The 20,935-nt window shown below is 37.0% G+C and overlaps 1 protein-coding gene across 5 annotated transcripts in view; it reads right to left on the bottom strand.

The window, feature by feature from the left end:
- The window catches only part of MDGA2 (MAM domain containing glycosylphosphatidylinositol anchor 2), an 891,422-nt gene that overhangs the window by 309,783 nt on the left and 560,704 nt on the right, over positions 1–20,935 (bottom strand). For all 5 annotated transcript variants that reach the window (XM_008269620.5, XM_089309284.1, XM_089309285.1 and 2 more), the window contains one exon: positions 4,912–5,044. In XM_008269620.5, the coding sequence (XP_008267842.3) occupies positions 4,912–5,044 (133 nt within the window). The remainder of the gene's footprint in view (positions 1–4,911; positions 5,045–20,935) is intronic.

Raw genomic sequence — 20,935 nt, 5'->3', positions numbered from 1 at the left:
AAATGATGTTGCTGATTACATAGATATTATGGAGGTCATCTAAAAGAAACTAAACATTCTATATGGTTAAGGAAAATGTCTGAAATCTGTATTATGTGCAGGTGACAGCAAAATTACTTCTTTTGCATTTAACCTGAGTATCCATGTCAAAGAGAAAATCTTATCAAGAGAAAATTTTTAATGTTTGTTTCATACCCAAAGCTATCAAATTACTATAATTGAGATATTATTTTATGTCTTACAAAACTTAGTTAAAAGAACTACCACGAATAGATCACAGTATGCAGAGTTTTATGTTGAAGTTCCCAGCAATTGTGGGGCCTTTCTATTGCAACTAATCTATGAGTTCTGGAAAAGAGTAAGAACAGATAAGAGTTATCCAACCTAAGATGGTTCTTAACTTGTAAATTTTCCCATGAAAAGTTTATTGTAACAAACTGAAGAACTAAAAGAGGGAGTGAGATGAGAAAGAAGAAATAGAAAGACAACAGAGGAATGAAGAGTAGAAGGTCATAGACTTCCCCCATTCTTTAATCAGTAACACTTTTGTGATGACTTGGTTCTTTTATGCAACGAACATTTAATGAAGACATCCTAATCAGACAGTAAGGTTGAGTAGACTAAATCAGAGACCTTAATAAGTAAAATGAGCCCCATCTGTCCCATTTCTTTATGGAATTTATCATAAATGCCCAAGCAAGTAATAACTTAAGTTTTCTGTTCTAACATAGGTAACTTACTTACTCTTATTTGCTTTTGAAATCTTAAGACACAAACATGTTTGAAATAAATTAAAATATATGAAATTTACTATCATAATTCCTATGTGCCTTCCCATTACGAATACACACAAACTGAGAAATTTAAGATAATTTATACTTAGTTAACATAATTTATTAACATTCCAAATCTGTAAATCTTATTGGGCCTTGTTTTAATAAACTATGAGTAAAACAGCTACTTTAAAAATTCACCAACTGTTTTCTTTTAAATGGGTGCAGGAAAACAATGAAAACTTCTTGTGTACCCCACTACAGCATAATGTAAATTGATCGGTGTGCAAGACAAGAAAGCATGGCACCTCATACTGCATAACACTCTATGAACTTTGACTGGAAGGCTTAGAACAGCTAGATTGAGAATTATACATAATGACCCAGGAGACAATTTCACCGTATGCCCAGCAATCAACAGGGGCCAACAGATTATTGGTTGCTTTCTATGGCTTGTATATAATTAAAGTTCTACTATAATGACAATTCACAGTAGGAAAGTTACGAAATACATTGTTGGTAAATCAATAGATGACACTGACTATAAATGATATCTAGACATGGGCTTTCCAAGCAATTCTAAAAAAATTGATTTCTATGAACAAGTTATTATTCACATAATGGAATAGATGGATGCAAAATAACATAACAAAGTCTACATTTTATTATTATCCACATTAATTATTTAAGCCTGTTTAAGATACAGACATTGTCATGCAATCCTGGAAAAAGTGTAATTTGACAGATAGAGAATAGGCCCTAGAGAGTATAATCTGTGGTGCAGTGGTTCCCCTATAAAGATTTTGAGGGGATGAGCATTGTGGTACAATGGGTTAAGTACCTCCTGGGACTCTGCATCCCATACAGGAGTGCTGGTTCCAGTCTAGGCTCCTCCAATTACTATCCAGCATCCTGCTACGGCATCTTGAGAGGCAGTAGATGATGGCTCAAGAGCTTTGGGACCTGCCACCTACGTGGGAGACACTATGGAGTCTACCTGTTGTGGGGCATTTGTGGACTGAATCAGGGGATGAGAAATCTCTTTCTTTCATTTCTTTCCCTCTCTCCCTCACTCTCCTTCCCCTTCTCTCAATCCCTTTTCCTCCCCTTTCTCATTCTCCCTGCCTTTTAGGTAGATGAAAAATAAACATTTCTTAAAACAAATAAAAAAATTTTCAAGAAAATCTTACCCATAGCAGACATTGCCTCCATCTGAACATGCTATGTCATTTGGGCACTATGCAAATCAAGTCTATAGACTGACTGCAATTAAAAAGTTATTTGTAGAGAAATTTAAACAAAATTTTGTTTTTGCTGAAAGTATATTTAATAGTCAATTATTTGACTCTATTAGAAAGATAATTTCTAAAATCAGTATTTTTCTTAATACATGATTTTACAGAGGAGGAGATGTACTAAACATACGACACAGTGGCAATAAAATGTTCTCCCGTACAATTAGGGACATATTTCCCTCCATGTTTTGCAAACTGAGTTAGAAATATGGGAATTTTACCTATGTTACTGAGAGAGTCATAACAGAGAGACTCCTATGGAGCCCCTGCCTCTCACTGGGGAGTGGCAATGGTAATTCATTTTCTCTGGAAGAACAATGAGCTAGCTTGCATGCTCTCAGCTGGCAATGTAAGGCCTGCTTGCATAAAGATTCTCCAAGCTTAATTTACTCCCAGTGTACTTGGAGGGCAACGATTTTAGCTGTTTGGAATGCACAAACCCTTACAACTATGAGCACTATCAGAATGGGAAAAGAGCTGAAGCAAACCCGGTTAGAATTTGTAAAGTATAAGACAGACACACGACCTGCCTGATGAGTGACTGCAGAGTCAAAAAGGTAGTAACTTATGTTTTTACACCAAATTATTCACCGTAACTCTAATACTCTTTTTGTACCAAACCTCAATCTAAAATTGTTATGAGGTAGTTTATAGAGGGGAATAATAGCAGTTTTCATTGGTCTGGTTGACTGGAGTACACACTACCCTGAAAAATGAAGCCTGGGCAGAAGTATAAAAGCTTAAACATAACCTCTACAGGGCTCGTGCCCTCTGTGTGACAGGTAGTCAGGAATCTGTTTTCTGAGCTGCCAACTGTTAAAAATCACCTCCAAAAGGAAATGATCCATTTACTTTAAAAAGATTTCAGGAATTCTGTCACCTTCTATGGTCATCTCCTTGCACTTTCAGGTAAGAACTACTTACATAGTCCTAATAGAACACCCTGGCTGAGTTTCACACCCTTTTGCTCCAGTTCTATGACAATGGTGAACAGCTGGTCAATGTTCTATTTAAAATAACTCTTCAGACATAGAATCAACTTATCCCCACCGCTTACAAGCTGTGGGGCCTTGGGAAAGAATAACACTACACTTCTAGAGCACAGCAACATAAAAGAATTTTATTGCATTTCAGTCTTCAAATAATTTTCATGTGTGTTAGCTTAGTTCACTCTCAAAACAATCCAATGAGGATACTTTAATCTGCACAGGCTACTTAGTTACATCAGATTAAAGAAAAAGCTATGATTTATTTTAAAATACCTGTTTATGTCCCAGTAGTTATAACCTGCTGTAACAAATATGAAACATTTTAAAAACAAATAAAGCACTACTCAAGTGCAATGTGGTAATACAGCTAAAATAAATCCAGGGTTTTATTCTTCCTTAATCTATTGCCAAGTCTTTACGGAGACCACAGCACCTGTATTTATTTCATTATTAATTTTTCTCTTTGGGGCATGTATATTTTTAAAATATATGAAAGAAACTAAGATAAACAAAATTAGTTATAAACACTCACAATACAGTTCATGCCAACAAGAATAGAATTATTGTCAGTTCTTTTAAATCATTTCTTATTTCCTTATTTCTTACTCCCTCTTGTTAAGTGACATGGGGTTATTAACCTTTTTTAAGTATTAGGTACACTAAGATTTTGTATTTCTATTTTTCTGCCACATAATTTCTATAAAGCATTTCTCATTCTATTTGATAGAGCCTGCTTTTCTCAGCCATACTGTTCTGGTACTTTCCTCTAATGACTCTATCTTACACTTAACAGAGCGTTCTCTGGGTTAGCTAATATCCCTATACCTATTACTGATTTCCCATAAGAAGAGTCCAACAAATTTCTGATGAATAAAAGAATGAGCATTTCAAAATTTTAGCAGTTGAATACATTTTTCTATATCAATGCATGTGCACACATTTTTTTTCCCCTCAATACAGTCTGTCAACCAAATGGGCTCGTTGGAGCCACTGACCCGTTCTTTGCTGGAAGAACTAAAAAAGTGTATTCCACAACATTTATACATATCAACTTATTAATTCTTTCCTACAACTTCTGTGTTCATGAAGAAATGAAACAAAGAAAGACAGTCACTTGCTTAACTAGATTGGGGAGCTACAAGAAGACAGAAGCAGGGACAACGAAGACTGAGATACAAAAAAGTCTATACGGTTAGAAGCTTTTGTTAAATGGAAAAGGATTTCTAAAGTCCTTTAGTTTAATGCAGTTATTTGAAAATAAATATGTAATTGGCATTGAAAATTGGAGTTTTCCCAAATCAGTTCAAATATTACTTTAATAAGGTGAGTCTTTGTAGAAGATCATACAAAAGACAGTTCATTCATGTGCTCCCCATGCTTTTTGTGTAGCGACTCTAATCTGCTTAGTGATTCTGATGTCTGTATTACAAATATAGGTTAGCAAGTTGTAGATTTGCTAATATTTTGATATTTTCCACAAAAATACTGCCCTAAACACACCTACCTGAAATTACCAATTATTTTTCTTGACTTGAAACAGAGTAAAAAAGATTTTTGAGTTTTTATTTGAAGAGTCCAATATTTTTCAAAAATATCTGAGTAGAATGCATAGTATTTAAAGAACTATAATCTTATATGCTATATATAAAAATGCATGACATAGAATACATGCTATGAAATGTTACTGTGTCCATTTACAAAAAACTTTTCAGTTATCCCAGAATTTCCTGGGAAAAAAAGATTCTTGTTCCTATCTATGCTATAGAAATTATTTGGCCTATAAGAATATTAAAGAGCCTTTTAAAACATTATCTGTAGATAACAGACATGTACTCCATGGAGACAGTTCCATACCTGTTTTATTGGAAAGTCTAAATGATACCATCTTATCAGGAATATTACACACATTCCTCACTGAAGCAATGCAGCTATAATTGGCATAGTCCTGAGGTCGAAGATTCTTTAGCTTTAAGATCTTTGTTTCACCCTGAAAATATAAAGAAGGTCATTAGAAAAAGCCAATGGTAAGCAGAATAAATGAATGAAACACAACATTATATTGTATCAAGTCATTATTATAATGTGGCAAACTGTCTTATTTTTATGAAAAATACTCTGAAGTTAAAAAGAACTCTGCATTTAAAAAATAACAATTTAATATACTCAGATAAAATCCAATAGTCTACAAAGAAAACTAATAATGTTTTCTTTGCAAGCTAGCTTGTAAGAGAGACAAATCTATTTCTGGTGATAGTTATGCAAATTATATCCAATGATTAGGACAGTGTACTTAATAATGGAGTTTATTCAACAAAAAATATAATCTATACAGTCTTCAACATGAAATTTTATGAAAGAAAAAATTCTGAGGAAGAATCAATAAACAAAACCCTGTTACTTGAACAAAATTAATAAAACATGTCTAATACAGATAATTAAATGTTTATACATAAATATGAAAGTGACAAGTGACACATCTAAAACCCAATGAAAGAAATATTTATAAGTACTTCTATACTATTAATGTTCTTGCTGTTTTATATTCAGGAGTTGGGGAGTTAGGTTTACCAGGGAAATCTGCTAAACCACAGAGAGACCCAAGTCATGCAAGCAGTCAGAAGTATCTTACAAACTCTTGATGGACCCGAAAAGACCACATAAAAATTGCTCAAAGGGTAAAAATAAACAGTAATGGAAACAATTAAAAAAAAAAAAAACCTCCTGCCCCTTGCCCTATTAAAATTAAGCCCTTGCAATTTCTTTGCCTTCTAAATTCATTAATCCATCTCAAAATCATCCCTCTTATAACTTACTTACTTATGGTGATGGCAAAACAATGTCCACAGACTTAAGATTTGGAGTAGCAATTTTTAAAATGTTATTTTTTTTTAGGTAATGTGTTCCTTTCATATTAATGGGGTAAAGTAACTAAAGTCCTAAACATTACAATACTTTCACAAGCTATTAAGAAGGAAGGATTGGAGGGCCTGTGCCATGCACAGTAGGTTAATCCTCCGCCTGCAGCGCTGGCATCCCATATGCGTGCCGGTTCTAGTCCCTGCTGCTCCTCTTCCAATCCAGCTCTCTGCTATGGCTTGGGAAGGCAGTGGAAGATGGCCCAAGTCCTTGGGTCCCAGCACCCATGTGGGAAACCGGGAAGAAGCATCTGTCTCTCTGTCTCCTGGCTTCAGATCGGCGCAGTTCTGGCTGTTGCAGCCATTTGGAGAGTGAACCAGTGGACTGAAGACCTTTCTATCTGTCTCTCCTTCTGTCTGTAACTCTTCCTTTCAAATAAATTTAAAAAAAAGAATTAAAAAAAAAAAAAAGAAAGAGAAGAAAGATTGGAATACTTAGTGACTTTTTTTTTTTTTTTGACAGGCAGAGTGGATAGTGTGAGAGAGAGAGACAGAGAGAAAGGTTTTCCTTCTGCTGTTGGTTCACCCTCCAATGGCCGCCGCGGCTGGCACACCGCGCTGATCCGAAGCCAGGAGCCAGGTGCTTCTCCTGGTCTCCCATGCTGGTGCAGGGCCCAAGCACCTGGGCCATCCTCCACTGCACTCCCGGGCCATAGCAGAGAGCTGGCCTGGAAGAGGGGCAACTGGGCCAGAATCCAGCGCCCCGACCGGGACTAGAACCCAGTGTGCCGGCACCGCAAGGTGGAGGATTAGCCTATTGAGCCACGGCGCCGGCCGACTTAACATTTAAAGACATCATGTGCACTGCAAAAAAAAAAAAATTGTCCAGACACTGGCACAATTTCCCAGATGTGTCCAATAAACCTCTACTTCAGTGTGCATGGGCATTGTGGACAAAATTATTTGATTCACTGTCAAAATGCAATCTTCAAACAGGTCCACCTTTAAAATTTTCTTAAGTAAATTAAGCAAAAACTCATTATTTTTAATTTTCTTTAGGAAATGTGTCCATTTTTCTATACAAATATAATTGCATCCCACACAAATATATTCAGAAGTCTCTGTGTTTCTAGAACTTATATTTAAAATACTTCCCCTTGTGTTAGAGAATTCTCATACCCTATAATAGAGCTAGCTACTCAGAAACGTTTTGTAAAAATTACTCAGAAACTTTCTGAATGAGGTGGTAATACCCCTCCTATCTCTGAGACACTTACAGTTTAGATTATTCTGCTTTTCTTCCTTTTCTTACCACCGAACTACTGGTATTCCCAGAAGCTGTGTTTGTTCCACACTTAAACAAATTTTATAAAATTTCCATAAGTGTTGTTCCCCTTGTTGATCAATTTATATGACAAACCTTATTGTCATGCCTCACTTCCAAGTCTGTATCTATATTTTAGAATTCTACCATGAATTTCAGATGCATATACCAAATTTTTGCTTCAACGTGTCCATTTTATCATTTCACAAACAGCTAAACTGGACTTTAAATCTATTCCTCTAAAATCAGTTGCCTCTCTAATCCATCCTCTAAACTATCCTCTCTAATCTATGAGGAATCTTAGACTCAATTATAACTTTATATTTACATGTTTAGTGTCTCAACTAGATCGTTTTAATGATTACATATATACCATCTCAACTATTCTTTCTTTCTTTATTTTTGGATTCTAATGCCCTTAATCCTCCATTCAGATGAAAAACTCCTGATTGTCTTTACAGTTTAAGGATTAGAGGAGACAAAATGATCCATATTTCAACTAGGAATATTTTCAGCTTTACTGAAGTATGGGTGACAAATACAAATCATATATATTAAGGAACCTAACATGATGCTTTTTTTTTTTTTTTTTTTGGACAGAGTTAGACAGTGAGAGAGAGAGAGACAGAGACAAAGGTTTTCCTTTTCCGTTGGCTCACCCCCTAAATGGCTGCTACCGCCGATGTGCTGCACTGATCGGAAGCCAGGAGCCAGGTGCTTCCTCCTGGTCTCCCATGCAGGGACCAAGGACTTGGGCCATCCTCCACTACCTTCCTGGGCTATAGCAGAGAGCTAGACTGGAAGAGGAGCAAGCGGGACAGAATTCGGCACCCCAACAGGGACTAGAACCCCGTGTGCTGGCGCCATGGGCGGAGGATTAGCCAAGTGAGCCGTGGAGATGGCCATCCGTCATGATGTTTTGATATGCTTATACATTGCAAAGTAATCCTCACAATAAACTAATTAACATATATCCATCCCCACAGTTATCACTTTCCACACTTCTTAAAAATATTAAATCTGATCATATCATCTCTTCACTAAATCACATGAATGATTTGCAATTGCTTTTTTGTTTAAAGATTGATTTGAAAAATAAGTTTATTTGAAGAGTTACAGACAGAGAAGTTGAGACAGAAGGTGAAGTCTTCCATCCACTCATTCACTCCCCAAATGGCCACAAGGTTGGAGCTGGGCTGATGCAATGCCAGAATCCAAGAGCTTCTTCAGGATATCCCATCTGTGTGTAGGGGCCTCAGCATTTGGTCCATCTTCTGCTGCTTTCCCAGGCCAGCAGGGAGCTGGATTGGAAGTGGAGCACCTGGGACTTGAATCAGTGCCCACATGGGATGCCCATGCCGTAGGTGGAGGTTAAACCTACTACGCCACAGAGCCAGGCCTGATATTGTTCTTACAAAGAAAACACAGTACTAGGAACGTGGCTGACAGTGCTATACGATGCACATTCTTCTTGCTTCTCTTAGAGCCCAGGACATGGCCAGCTTCATCCTTTCATAGACCCTTTTCACATATACCTGGCTCTTCCTGTCTATCAACTCCATCTCATTCTTGGATGCCAACATGCCTCACTTTCATGTCAAGTCTTCTTACTTTCCGAAATAGGAGTGATTCCTTTTTATGAGATACCCTTCTGTTTCTAACAGTTGCATCTTTACACTTACTTGGGTAATGGATTTATTTTCTGCCAGATTCCTTCCCCTTGCCACTGAGTACCTGGAAGGAGGAATTTTATCTGCCTTGCCCCCAGCGCTATATTCTGGTAATAGCCAAGCACTTGTACAGAGGAGCCATTCTTAAAATCAATACTTTCACAATTCAAAGTACTGTGCCTACATCATCCATGGCTTTGCTTTATACAGATTATTACCCCAGAGGGCACCTGCTATGAACTCAATAAACAAATGAAATATAATTATAGATTAAGTGTATAAAAGAGAATGTATTTACTACATTACAGGTAATCAATAGATATTTATATATTCCTCCAGTAACAATTTGCTTTGTTTACCCTTTTAATTTTAGGTGGAAATATGCCCAGACAGAATATTAAATCAAAGCTTGAATCATATCAAAGGAAATAGTGAAAATCAACAGAAATATAAATGATAGGTAGATATATAGAGATATATATATACAAGCACATACATAATGCAATACAAGAGTATCATAAAATTACATAAATTACAGCAAAAATAATCCATCTGTAACCTTTCTTAAAAAGTTTATTATGCCAATATTCCAAAAACAATCACATTGTTATAACTATTCCTAAGTATTTACAAAGATGAATGAACAGTATCATCAAGAAGCAAAAAGACAAATGTTTTCCCTGATTTGTGGTAACTCAGTACAAAAAGATGTAATGTATACGAGCAAAATTGAAATTTTATTTGATTACTGTTTATAGCCCCTGTGTCTACTGTTGAGCAACAATGTTTTTTTATTTTTTTTTCTATTTGTTGAATTCTCTACTTAGTGGAGGATTAAGCTTATGATTATAAAATAAACTGAAAGTACATCATTGTAAAAATTTAAAAAAAGAGCAAAGTGTAAAATGAGAGAGAGAGAGAGAGAAAGAGAGAGATGTGTATTTAGAGGCTGACATTATGGTATAGCAGGTTAAGCCACTCCTGCAGCGCTGGCATCCCATATAGGTGCCAGTTTGTGTCTCAGCTGCTCCATTTCTAAACCAGCTCCCTGATCAGGGCCTGGGAAAAGCAGCAGAAGATAACCTGTTTTGTTGCCTGCCACCCACATGGGAAACCTGCATGAAGTTAATGGCTCCTGGCATCAACCTGGCCCAGTACTGGCCACTGTGGCCACTTGGGGAGTAAACCAACAGTTGGAAGATCAATCTCTCTTGTTACTCCTTCTATCTCTGGAACTCTGACTTTCAAAATAAATAAATCAATTAAAAAAAAAAAAAACAGAATGTGTATTTAATGATGAAGTCTTTTTGACAACAAATTAATTATAGTCAGTGATTATTTTTTCTGTTTTCAAGGGTCAATTGTTCTTTAATTTACATTTTCTTGATATTACTTTTCAATGCCAACACTGGAACTGTATCTGCAAACATCCTAAATGACACTCTTTGGTTAAAATCCCTTTCTTTTTTATGTATCCATACCTCTCTGCTTATTTCTAACATTACTTTTGTTACCTTGACAGCCCCTCATGTGTAGATGGTTATAGATAGAATAATTTAGCCATTTCTTGGTTGTTCTCCAGTTCATTTTATATCTACTACACAAGTTTAAGTCTGCAATCTTCTTCTGATACACTCCTAGTGAATCTAACCCATTAGCATAGTTTCAGTTAGCACCAGTGCATACACAGCTGGCAAAACTCTGAGCAAATAAAAAAAACAAATTACTTGCAAAAGTAACCAATAGCATTGTAATTAATAAATTCTAGCTTCTACTGCTTTTTTCTTTCTTCCTGATTGCACTGTTTGCTTGTGATTAGCTTTTGGCCACCTCCTATTCAGGTTTTCTAATTCCCTTTGGCAATTCTTCTGTTTGTTCTTTTATTGACTTTTTTTTCCTACTTTATTCATCCCCCCAAGGGGGAGAAAAAAACACATACAGCACACTTCCTACTTTGCAAAGGAAGAAAATATTGAATTTTTTTCTTCTGTTTCTAGATATAGATAGATAGATGATAGATAGATTTTTTTTCTCTTTCTGGATTTGCCACTGAGCACGCGGGGCTCTCCCACATTTCTATCTCCACCTCTGACCTCCACTTTCATTTCATGTCCTCTGAAAACTGATAGACTCTTGCAGAGCCAGAGCAGACAACGTGATAACAACTCAGTGGGTTCTGCGTCTCACTGCATTTATTGATCCTGCCGCCTCCCATGGGTTTTCTAATGATAGCCACCAACACTCTCCCAAGCCCAGATTCAGAACGTTTGGTATCATCCGTGTCCTCTCCACCGAGTCTCATGCCCCTAAACGCATCGACGGCACTGCAGTGGACTCATGTTGTCATTTTCCTTTCACAAAGAGTCTTTTCCTATCCTAGAGGCATGATGCTTGCTTTAGAACCTGAACAACCACTGGCTTAACAAATACTGCTTGAGTACTTATTCTGGTGAAGGTAATGTGTGGCTTAATGCTAGGAACTGCAGCTCTCTTTAGCGTAATCCCTCAGTATGCTGCTACTAGCCAAGGTTTTATCATGTCATTTGAATGCTGGAAAATCACAAATAACTCTCCTTTAATGAAAGGTCATTTCTAAACCCTCAGGTTGTCATTTGAGAACCTATGTAGTCCAGCAAAACTACTTTGTCCTTATTCCACAAATAAACTCTCCATTTTTCATCCATTTATTTATGTCAGTATTTTGAGGTGTTTCTTTATGACTTCTAACATTTTGCCATTAAAAAAGAAACCACTGCCCAGTTCTTGTTCTGAATAATTTTCTGTTGCTATCTGAATTGCTTTAAAAAATGTATTCTGTGATGCCCTTTCAGACCTCATCAATTATCAGTAAGTTCTCTTCCTTTAGAGTACTTATTGCATCTGTATACTATAGCATCTCTTCAGGACTCACTGTTCAGGTTTGGTTACCAGGAATCACGCGGTGTGCTGACTCATATTCCTTAAGCAAACTGTAAGGCCACTGAGGGGAGAGGAACCCTGCATCTCCATTAACATGTGGGGAAGTTCTCAAAGCCATTGCTCAATAAATATGTCTCTTAATGGTGATATGGACGAACCAGGCAGGGAGTTAGGTAGGGATAAATGAAGTAGGAATTTTTTTCTTCATAATGTCTGTGTAGCCCTGCATTGCATCTTTACTCTCTTACCTGGCAATCCAGTATGGCCAGTTTCCATGAGGCAGGGATGTCTCATCTGGAACCAGGAAGGATGGCCATGTGGAAGTTGAGCTTCGGCTGGAGGCACCAGGAAACTCCCAGAAAGCCTCACTCATGTTAAACCCTGTCCTCTTTGTATATTCAACTAGAACACCAATGCCTACCTTATAAAAGGGACTAATAACCTGGGAGCATCTCTTGTTCTGCGCGCGGCTTCTGGACCGTGCTTATTCACTCTTTCTCTCTTGAATAAATCCTTTTCTTAAAAAAATTCATTTATTTGAAGGGCAGAGATACAGAGAGAGAAGGTGAGACAGATAGAGATCTTCCAACTGCTGGTTTACTCTCCACTTGGCTAAAAAGGCCAGGACTGTGGGCCAAGATCCAGGAGCCCAAACATTTGGGCCATCTTCTGCTGCTTTTTGTTATGGGAAGACAGTGGCAGAGCTCGGTTCTTTGTCTCACATGGAAGAAAAATTTCCAGACAAGCAGAGAGATTTAAAAAAGCGAGATTTATTAGAGTCAAAGACCTCCAGCCAAAGTGGCATAGAGGTGAGCTTTCAAGAGAGGAAAAATCCCAAAGGGGTTGGTGGGAAAAGGCTTTTTAAATACAATTTTGGGAAAGAAACTCAATCAATAAGGTGGAGCAAACCCAAGAAAAGACTTGATTTACAATCCTTTATCCTGTCTGGCTTGCTCAAGGGCGGGATAGGTAATTTGTTTTCAGGATAAACTGTGGGCTTAGGAGGATGGAATCGCCACTCCCTTGCTATTCTCATGGTAAATCTGGAGATTCCTAAGGAAGGAGGCCACTTTTGATCTTGCTTAAGATGACTTGGTGAAGGGAACATTTCCACCCTCAATTTCCAGACTGCCTATTAACCTATTTGACTCCTCACACTTTTTCCAGGCCATCAGCAGGGATCTAGATCAGAACAGAAGCAGCTAAGACAGCAACCAGCCCACATGGGACACTGGCATCACAGCTGGCAGCTTTTACCCTGCTACACCACAATGCCAGCCCCTGCTATAACTCTTGCTTCATCCTCATTGCGTTCTCATTTTTCTGCCCTCTCTGTAAATATTATCTCACTAACAACCAGCTGTAGACTATGTGATTCTTCTCTATTTTGTTTCTTTGTTCATATATTTTCACAGGGCCTAGCAGAAATGATATATTGCTAACTTTCATTGTTAAGAAACTGGCGCAGTTTTAGCCAGGTGGCCGCATGGCCCAGCTACCTGAGCCAGGCTCCACCCCCATCCTTATGGGACTTGATGCTCCTGCTTCCCTGCCCGCCCTCAGGCAAAGTTTTAAAAGGGCCTATTCCTGAACACGTGCTCTCTTGGCTCTGCTCTCCTCTCTCCTCTCTCCTCTTCTCCGCTCTATCTTCTCTCCTTGCTAGCTCCTCTCCTCTCTGTTTCTCTCTTATTTTCTCTCTCTTTTTCCTTCGCCGCTCCTTCACTCCGGTCTGTTGGGTGTTCCCCAATAAACCCTTTCCCTTACTCCGGTGTTCGGTGTGTTTTGCGACGGCTAACATTAATATATAACATTCATATACCTTCTTGTTCAATGTAAAAAAAAATAAAATTACACCAAGGAAAGTCAATTTTTTAAAATTCATGCCAGTTAGGGCACATGCTAGCAAATTTTAATAAGTTGCCAGTTGCTGAATTAAAATTAACTACAGCAGTGGGGTGGGTGATTGGCTCAAAAGTTCTTTTTCTTGATTTTCATGCTACTAAGAGGGATATGACTGCTGTAAAAATTCATCAGAGGAGATGTTTACCCTGGCAGTTAACATGCGAATTTCAGTGTTTGCATCCCACAAGCAAGTGCCTCAGTTATTCTTCTGGCCTCCCTCCCAATTCTGAGTTCATGCTGATGAAAGTATGGGAGGTAAGAGGTGATGGCTCAGGTAGTTGAGTCCCTGCCACCCATGGGAGAGACCTAGATTCAGTTCCAGGCTCCTGGCAACAGCTTGGCCCAGCCCCTGCTGGTATGGAAAATTTAGGAGTGCATCTGCTAATGAAAGTGAAACTGAGCCTCTAAACAAAGTCTTGAATGTAGATGCTAAATACCATCAAGCCCAATTGCTGAGCTCCCCTCCCTTATCTTGAAGTGTTCTTGCCCAGCCTTTTGAAAGTAAATCAACCACTTACTAAAATTAACTCACTAATTGAAGGAGTACTATAGACTGGCTCTGCAAGTTTCAAATCACCTGACTGAGACGATCATTTGCTTCTCCAGTAGATAATACCTTGATTGCCACTATTGTCTTGAGAGGTTTATCTTCAGATAATTCCTGGTACAAGACAGAAAGTAACTACCACCTCAATATAGCCCACAGAGACTAAAGCCCACTTGGGCATAGTAAAAATTCCCTAAACATGATCTCTCAGGCTAATCAAAGGGAGGGACTATCAACCAATCAGGAAACTGGACACATGCTGGACACACACCTCTCATCCCTATTGCAACCCAAACGAACCTTCACCCCAACCCCTTGTGGGAGACTGGGAATTAAGCAACAGCTGCTTAGCTCCTTGCTCTGTGCTTTGTAACTGACATCTCTTTTCTTCTACCAATCCAATGTCAGTGATTGGTTTTCTGTGCACTGGATGAGCAGAAACAGTTCTGGGGGTTCTATAGCAATTCCTCCAATCAGTTTTGGGGGTTGTTCTATATCAGAGGCTCTCTCAACCACTCCTGGCCTCTCAAATAATAACTTAAATAGCTTTTCAATATGTGTACTTATATCTAAACAGAGGATGAATTTAAAGCAACTTAAGTGGTATCAGATAACTAAATACAGAGAAATTTGCAAGTAGTATACTAAGCTATTTCAGATGCGACAGTTTGGGAAGCATGCCTACAGAAGTCATATCTGACTTGAAACCTGAAGGACCAGAATGACAGGTGAGGGATGAGTGACACAGCATGGCACAGGAAACCACAACTCTGGAGACTAAAATAAAACTAACGTTGAGTTGCCCAATGAGACTAACTTCCCAAACTGAGGTGAGCATGGAATGATATGAAACCTCTGAGATGGGAAAAAGCCAGAGTGGGTGGGCTGGGAGAGTAGATATTCCTTTATCCTAAAGTTACCTAGGCTGTGTTTCATGCTACTAAACTCATCTGACTTTTATCAACCAGGCTTGTGTTTTATTTCATGGAAAGTATTTTTAACATGATTTCCACCAACCGTACTGTCTGTTATACCAAACAGCCTTCCCCTTCAGTCATTTTGAGAATTACCTAGCAAACATTATTTCAAGAAACGGTTTTCAAGCTAAAAGTTCTTACCACTGAGCCTGCCTCTAAAAATCTTTCTTCTTATAAGCTTTCATTTTCAAAGTTGCTATTTACCTATATCACTAGTATTTGTATATATGCTTATGTGTGTTTTATGCCACTTACATTAATTGCATTCATAATTGCATTCATCATGTGTTTTACATTATTGGAGATAACTTCATTTGAATTCTAATCCCTGCCGTTTGTACAGTGGTTTGACTGCTGTCAAATGAGTAGAAGTAAATAATAGGAAAAGAATAGCTTTCATTGAACATTACTGAAATACATCGATTCCAATAGAAGTGATAGAAATGGAAAAAAATCTTAACATAAAAGTAGGCTACAAAATGGGTAAATTTAACCAATTACATGAAAGATCTTGGGGGCTGGCGCTGTGTTGTAGCGGGTAAAGCCATTGTCTGCAGTGCCGGCATCCCATATGAGCGCCGGTTCGAGTCCCGGCTGCTCCACTTCCGATCCAGCTCTCTACTAAGGCCTGGGATAGCAGCAGAAGATGGCCCAAGCCCTTGGGCCACTGCACCTGTGTGAGAGACCAGGAAGAAGCTCCTAGCTTAGAACTCCTTGCTTAGGACCGGCACAGCTCCGGCCATTGAGGCCAATTGGGGAGTGAACCGGCAGATGGAAGACCTCTCTATCTGCCTCTCCCTCTTTCTCTGTGTAACTCTTTCAAGTAAAATAAATAAATCTTTTTTTAAAAAAAGAAGATCTTTACAATGAAAAGGATAAAACATTAAGGAAAGAAATAGAATAATATGACATAAAAATGGAAATCTTCCATGTTCATGGATTGGAAGAACTAGTATCATATACAAACATTCGTACTACCCAAAGCAATTTAGATTAAATGCAATCTCAAACAAAATACCATATTCTCCTCAGATAAAGAAACCAATGACCCTAAATTTCGTATGGAATCACAAGAGACCCCAAAGAGGTAAAGCAATTCCAAACAAGAAAAATAAAACTGGAGCTATTATAATACCAGATTGCAAGACATAATACTTAGCAGTCAAAATCCAAAGAGTCTTGTACTGGCACAAGAATAGACATGTGGACCAAAGGAACTGATTAGAGACCCCTAAAATTAATCTACAAGTATACAACCAACCAAGCTTTTACAAGCTAAAATAACTCCCTGGATAAAGGATGGTTTCTTCAACAAGTGGTGCTGAGAAAACTGGATCTCTGCATGCAGAAATACGAAACAAGACCCCTTCCTTACAATCTATACAAAAAATCAACTCAACAATGGGTCAGGGGTCTAAACCTAAGAACTGATCATCAAATTACTAGACAAAAACATAGGGCAAACACTACAAGACACTGGTATAGGCAAAAACTTCTTAGGTAACCTCTCAGGAGCACAGACAATAAAGGCAAAAACACAAAAATGGGATTACATCAGGCTAAGAAGCTTCTGTACAGCAAAGGAAACAGTCAACAGAAACAACTGACAGAATGGGAGAAAATATTAGCAAACTAAACATCAGAAAAAGGACTATTATCCAGTATATATAGGAAGCTCAAGAAACTCAGCAGCAACAAAACAAGCCATCCAGTTAAGAAATGGTCTAAGATCATGAACAGGTATTGTTCTTAGAATGAAATACAAATGGCCAACAGACACAAGAAAAGATGCTCAGGATCACTAGCCATCAGGGAAATGCAAATAAAAACCAAATGAGGTTTCACCTTATCTCAGTGAAAATGGCTATCATCAAAAAATAAAAAAAAAAGTTAGAAATGCTGATGAGGATGTGGAAGAAAAGGTACATTAATATGCTCTTGGTAGGAATGTAAACTAGTACAACTATTACAGAAGACAGTATGGAGATTCCTCAGAAATTTAAAAATTGATCTACCATATATCCCACTCATTCTACTCTTGGGAATTTATTCAAAGAACATGAAATCAGCATATGAAAGAGGTACAAGTACCCTCATGTTTATAATAGCTCAACTCACAGTAGCTAAGATATAGAAGCAACCCATATATCTATCAACATATGACTGGATAATGAAAATTTGGTATATGTACATCATGGAATACTATTCATCCATAACGATGAATGCAATCCTGTCTTCCCAACAAAATAGATGCAGTGGGAGACCATTATTCTTAATGAAATAAGACAGCCCCCAAAGAAAAAAATATCATGCTTTCCCCAATTATGGAAACTAATATACAGAGTTCAAAAATGTAATGTAGGGGTCTGAACTGTGGTGTAACAGATAAAGCCACCACCTGCCATGCCCACTTCCCATAGGGGCACAAGTTCTAATCAAAGCTGCTCCACTTCTAATCCAGCTCTCTGCTATGGCCTGGGAAAGCAGTAAAAGATGGCCCAAGTCCTTGGGCCCCTGCACCTATGTGGGAGACCCAGAAGCTTCCGGCTCCTGGCTTTAGATCGGCACAGCTCCGGCCATTGTGGCCAACTGGGGAGTGAACCAGTAGGTAGAAGACCTCTCTATCTGCCTCTCCTTCTCTCTCTGTGTAACTCTGCCTTTCAAATAAATAAATAAATAAATAAATCTTTAAAAAATGCAATCTCTATGAGCAAAACTGACATTTTGAGACTTGATTATTGTTTTAGCCATTGTCTATACTCCTGAGGAACAGTGGTTTTTCTAGTTACCACTTCCTGGATTCTTTATCTAGTGGAAGTTTAAGCTTGTGATTATAAAGAAAATTGAAAGTATGGATTGTAAAAATTAACAGAAGAATAAGAAAGGAGTGAAGAAAGAAGGGAGGGTAGGGTGGGAAATAGTATTATACTCTTAAAACTGTATATTTATTTGCTTTATACAAATAAAAATATTAAAACAGATCTATGAATGTAAGCTATGGGCCATTCATAAAGAATAAAGAAGCCAATTATGGACAAGAGAATATAAGTGGAAATAAATCCTCAAGAGAAATAATTATAAAATAATCAAATATATTATAAACAATAGCAATGAAATTATGGCCATTAAATTGCAGAGGTCACTTTTTTAATGGATACATTTGTGAAACATTTTGTATACCTGAAATTTTTATTGTCAAGAGTGCTTTTGGCATTTATGCCACCCCAAAATAAAGGATACAAGTGGGCAGTAATATTGATACTTTAGAGCTTACAAAAAGAATTATGTTACTCTTTGAGTTGAAGCCCATTCTTTAAAAACCAACAAGTATGTTCCAAAGATTACAATGGTTTGCATACACATACTCTACTTAATTCTTCAGAACACAGTAGCAAAATGTCCATATTAGGACAAAGAAAGAAAGAAAATTCTTGAAATCTGCAATTTCCAAATATTCAGCCACCATGAATGAGACTGCAAAATCATTCTGGGTCATCTAAAATAATTATTTTTCCTACTCAGAAAATAAAATATCAATAGGTAGGAGACTATAGGACCCATGTAAAACTGTCTACTAAATTAAAAATAGGATTAACTTATACATCATGTAAAGAGATGAAGGACTAATATAGACAGTCTGTTTAAGAAATTAAAAATACAGTAGGCAGACATAAATAAGAATTGGAAGCCTACCCACTTAATAAACCACTTCTGGAAATGATGTAGAATACAATTATAAAAATATAGCATGAGGTATAGCAATAGAAAATACCATTATTTATATATACACACGCAGATACATGTTATCAAATGTTATGTATGTTTATATGTGATTCTGTACATGGTTAATACCTTATTATCTACAACTGCTTTATGACATAACATTAATTTGATTTTTTTAGCCACATAAATTTGATATTCTGTGATGTTGGGAGATTTTTGCATGAGAATTTCAGTAATTTGCAAAAAAGAATTTTGAGTTGATCATTTTCTAATTGCATAATTAGCCTATTTGGTCTAATTATGTAATTGATGTAAATATGCTCAGTTTTGTAATTAGTTGGTATAATTACAATCCACAAAATGATGTCACGAACATTTTACAAAAGTTCTAGAAAATGGCAAGTGAATGTGCAACTTGAAAAATTTAAGTACACAATTACAAAATAATTTGCAATAACTATATTTAAACTTTTATAACTGCATTTTAAATATAAGATATAAATACATGCTATTCATTTAGACAGTGGTCCCTTACCATTATTGACATTGCTCTAGGAATATAATAAACATAGCCACAAGAAGTATTTCTACGCTACTTATATAAACTGGAGCTTAAAAAGTTCTCTAGTTGTTTATGATGATCCTTAGATACCACAAAGAAAAGTAAAATCTTCTAATATATTCATTCTGGTACCTCTCATGATTGAGTTATTAAAACTTGTAAATAATGATAAATGCTAGTCTGTGTCTTTTAATATTGAGTAAAGTTATAAAAGGCATAATTATTCCTTTCAGACTTATTATATTGTAGTTTTATTAATTCATATCAGCCTTAGTAACTTAGACCAATATTTTCTGGAAACATTATCTATCAAAAACAATAAATAAGGTTGTGTCACTCAATGGGATCATGAAATAAATATTCAATTCAAATTGATATAGTTATTAACCTAGTATGAATGGACATGCAGGGTAGAGATATATCGCATAGTCTCAGAAAGTATACTGAGTAGCATTATTATTGAAAACACAATATCCTTAAAAGAAATTTAATTTTCTCAAATCAAAAAAGTAAGCAGACATATGATCTGTCATCTGAATCCTCACACAATATAGTCCCAATATGCCTTCCCAGCATCACAGCCAACTGTTACCCACACATACCAATTATTTTTCCAGCCAATCTGATAAACTGTCTTCCTTGTTTGCTTCCTGCAGGTGCTTTTGCTTCCACTGTAACACTGCCTCCATGGCAGCAGCCATACCTCTATATTGACCAAGATTTTTCCTTTGATTATAATAACTGTATACCTCATTTTCCCTTATATAAGAGCAAAATTAGTGGAGGAGGAAGGAGCCTTTCCTGGTGACCTCTATATCTCAGGCACCAGTTTACTAATTTCTTACACTTAGTATATCTCAGTTATTTTAACTGGATCTTACTGACATTATGAAGTTACAAAATCCATAGGCTATAGATATAAGGATGCAAATTGAAATCTTTTGCAGTGGTTTGAATATCGCTTCCAAAACTGACACTGAAATTTAACTGCTACTGTACAGGGAGGTGGGGCCTTTATGAGGAGATTATCTTGGGAGCTCTACCCTCATGGATGAATTAATGTGGAATAATTATCATGGGAGTGATCCTTGTTAGAATAGTGAGGCCCCATCTCACATCGTCTTTTGCCACATCATGTACTCTGCCATGTTAGGATGCAAAGACCTCTGGGATGCCGAAAACTTGATATTGGACTTCCAAGACTCTAGAATACTGAAAAATAATTCATCTTTCTTTATAAATTTATTTTAAATTAATTCTTTATTCTCTATATTAACAAGTTTGTGGTATTCTGTTCTAACAGCAGTAATACAAATAATATGATAGTAAAATGGAACATATTTTCAGTAAAAATTATGTATGACAGTAAAAAATCATTATCATCTCACAGTAATAGAAT

Source organism: Oryctolagus cuniculus, chromosome 12, assembly GCF_051225735.1.
Source record: "Oryctolagus cuniculus isolate XC-2025 breed Fujian yellow rabbit chromosome 12, ASM5122573v1, whole genome shotgun sequence".
NCBI classification, from domain to species: Eukaryota; Metazoa; Chordata; class Mammalia; order Lagomorpha; family Leporidae; genus Oryctolagus; species Oryctolagus cuniculus.
The sequence above is the reverse complement of the archived record's forward strand: the minus strand, read 5'-3'. Positions and strand labels throughout refer to the sequence as shown.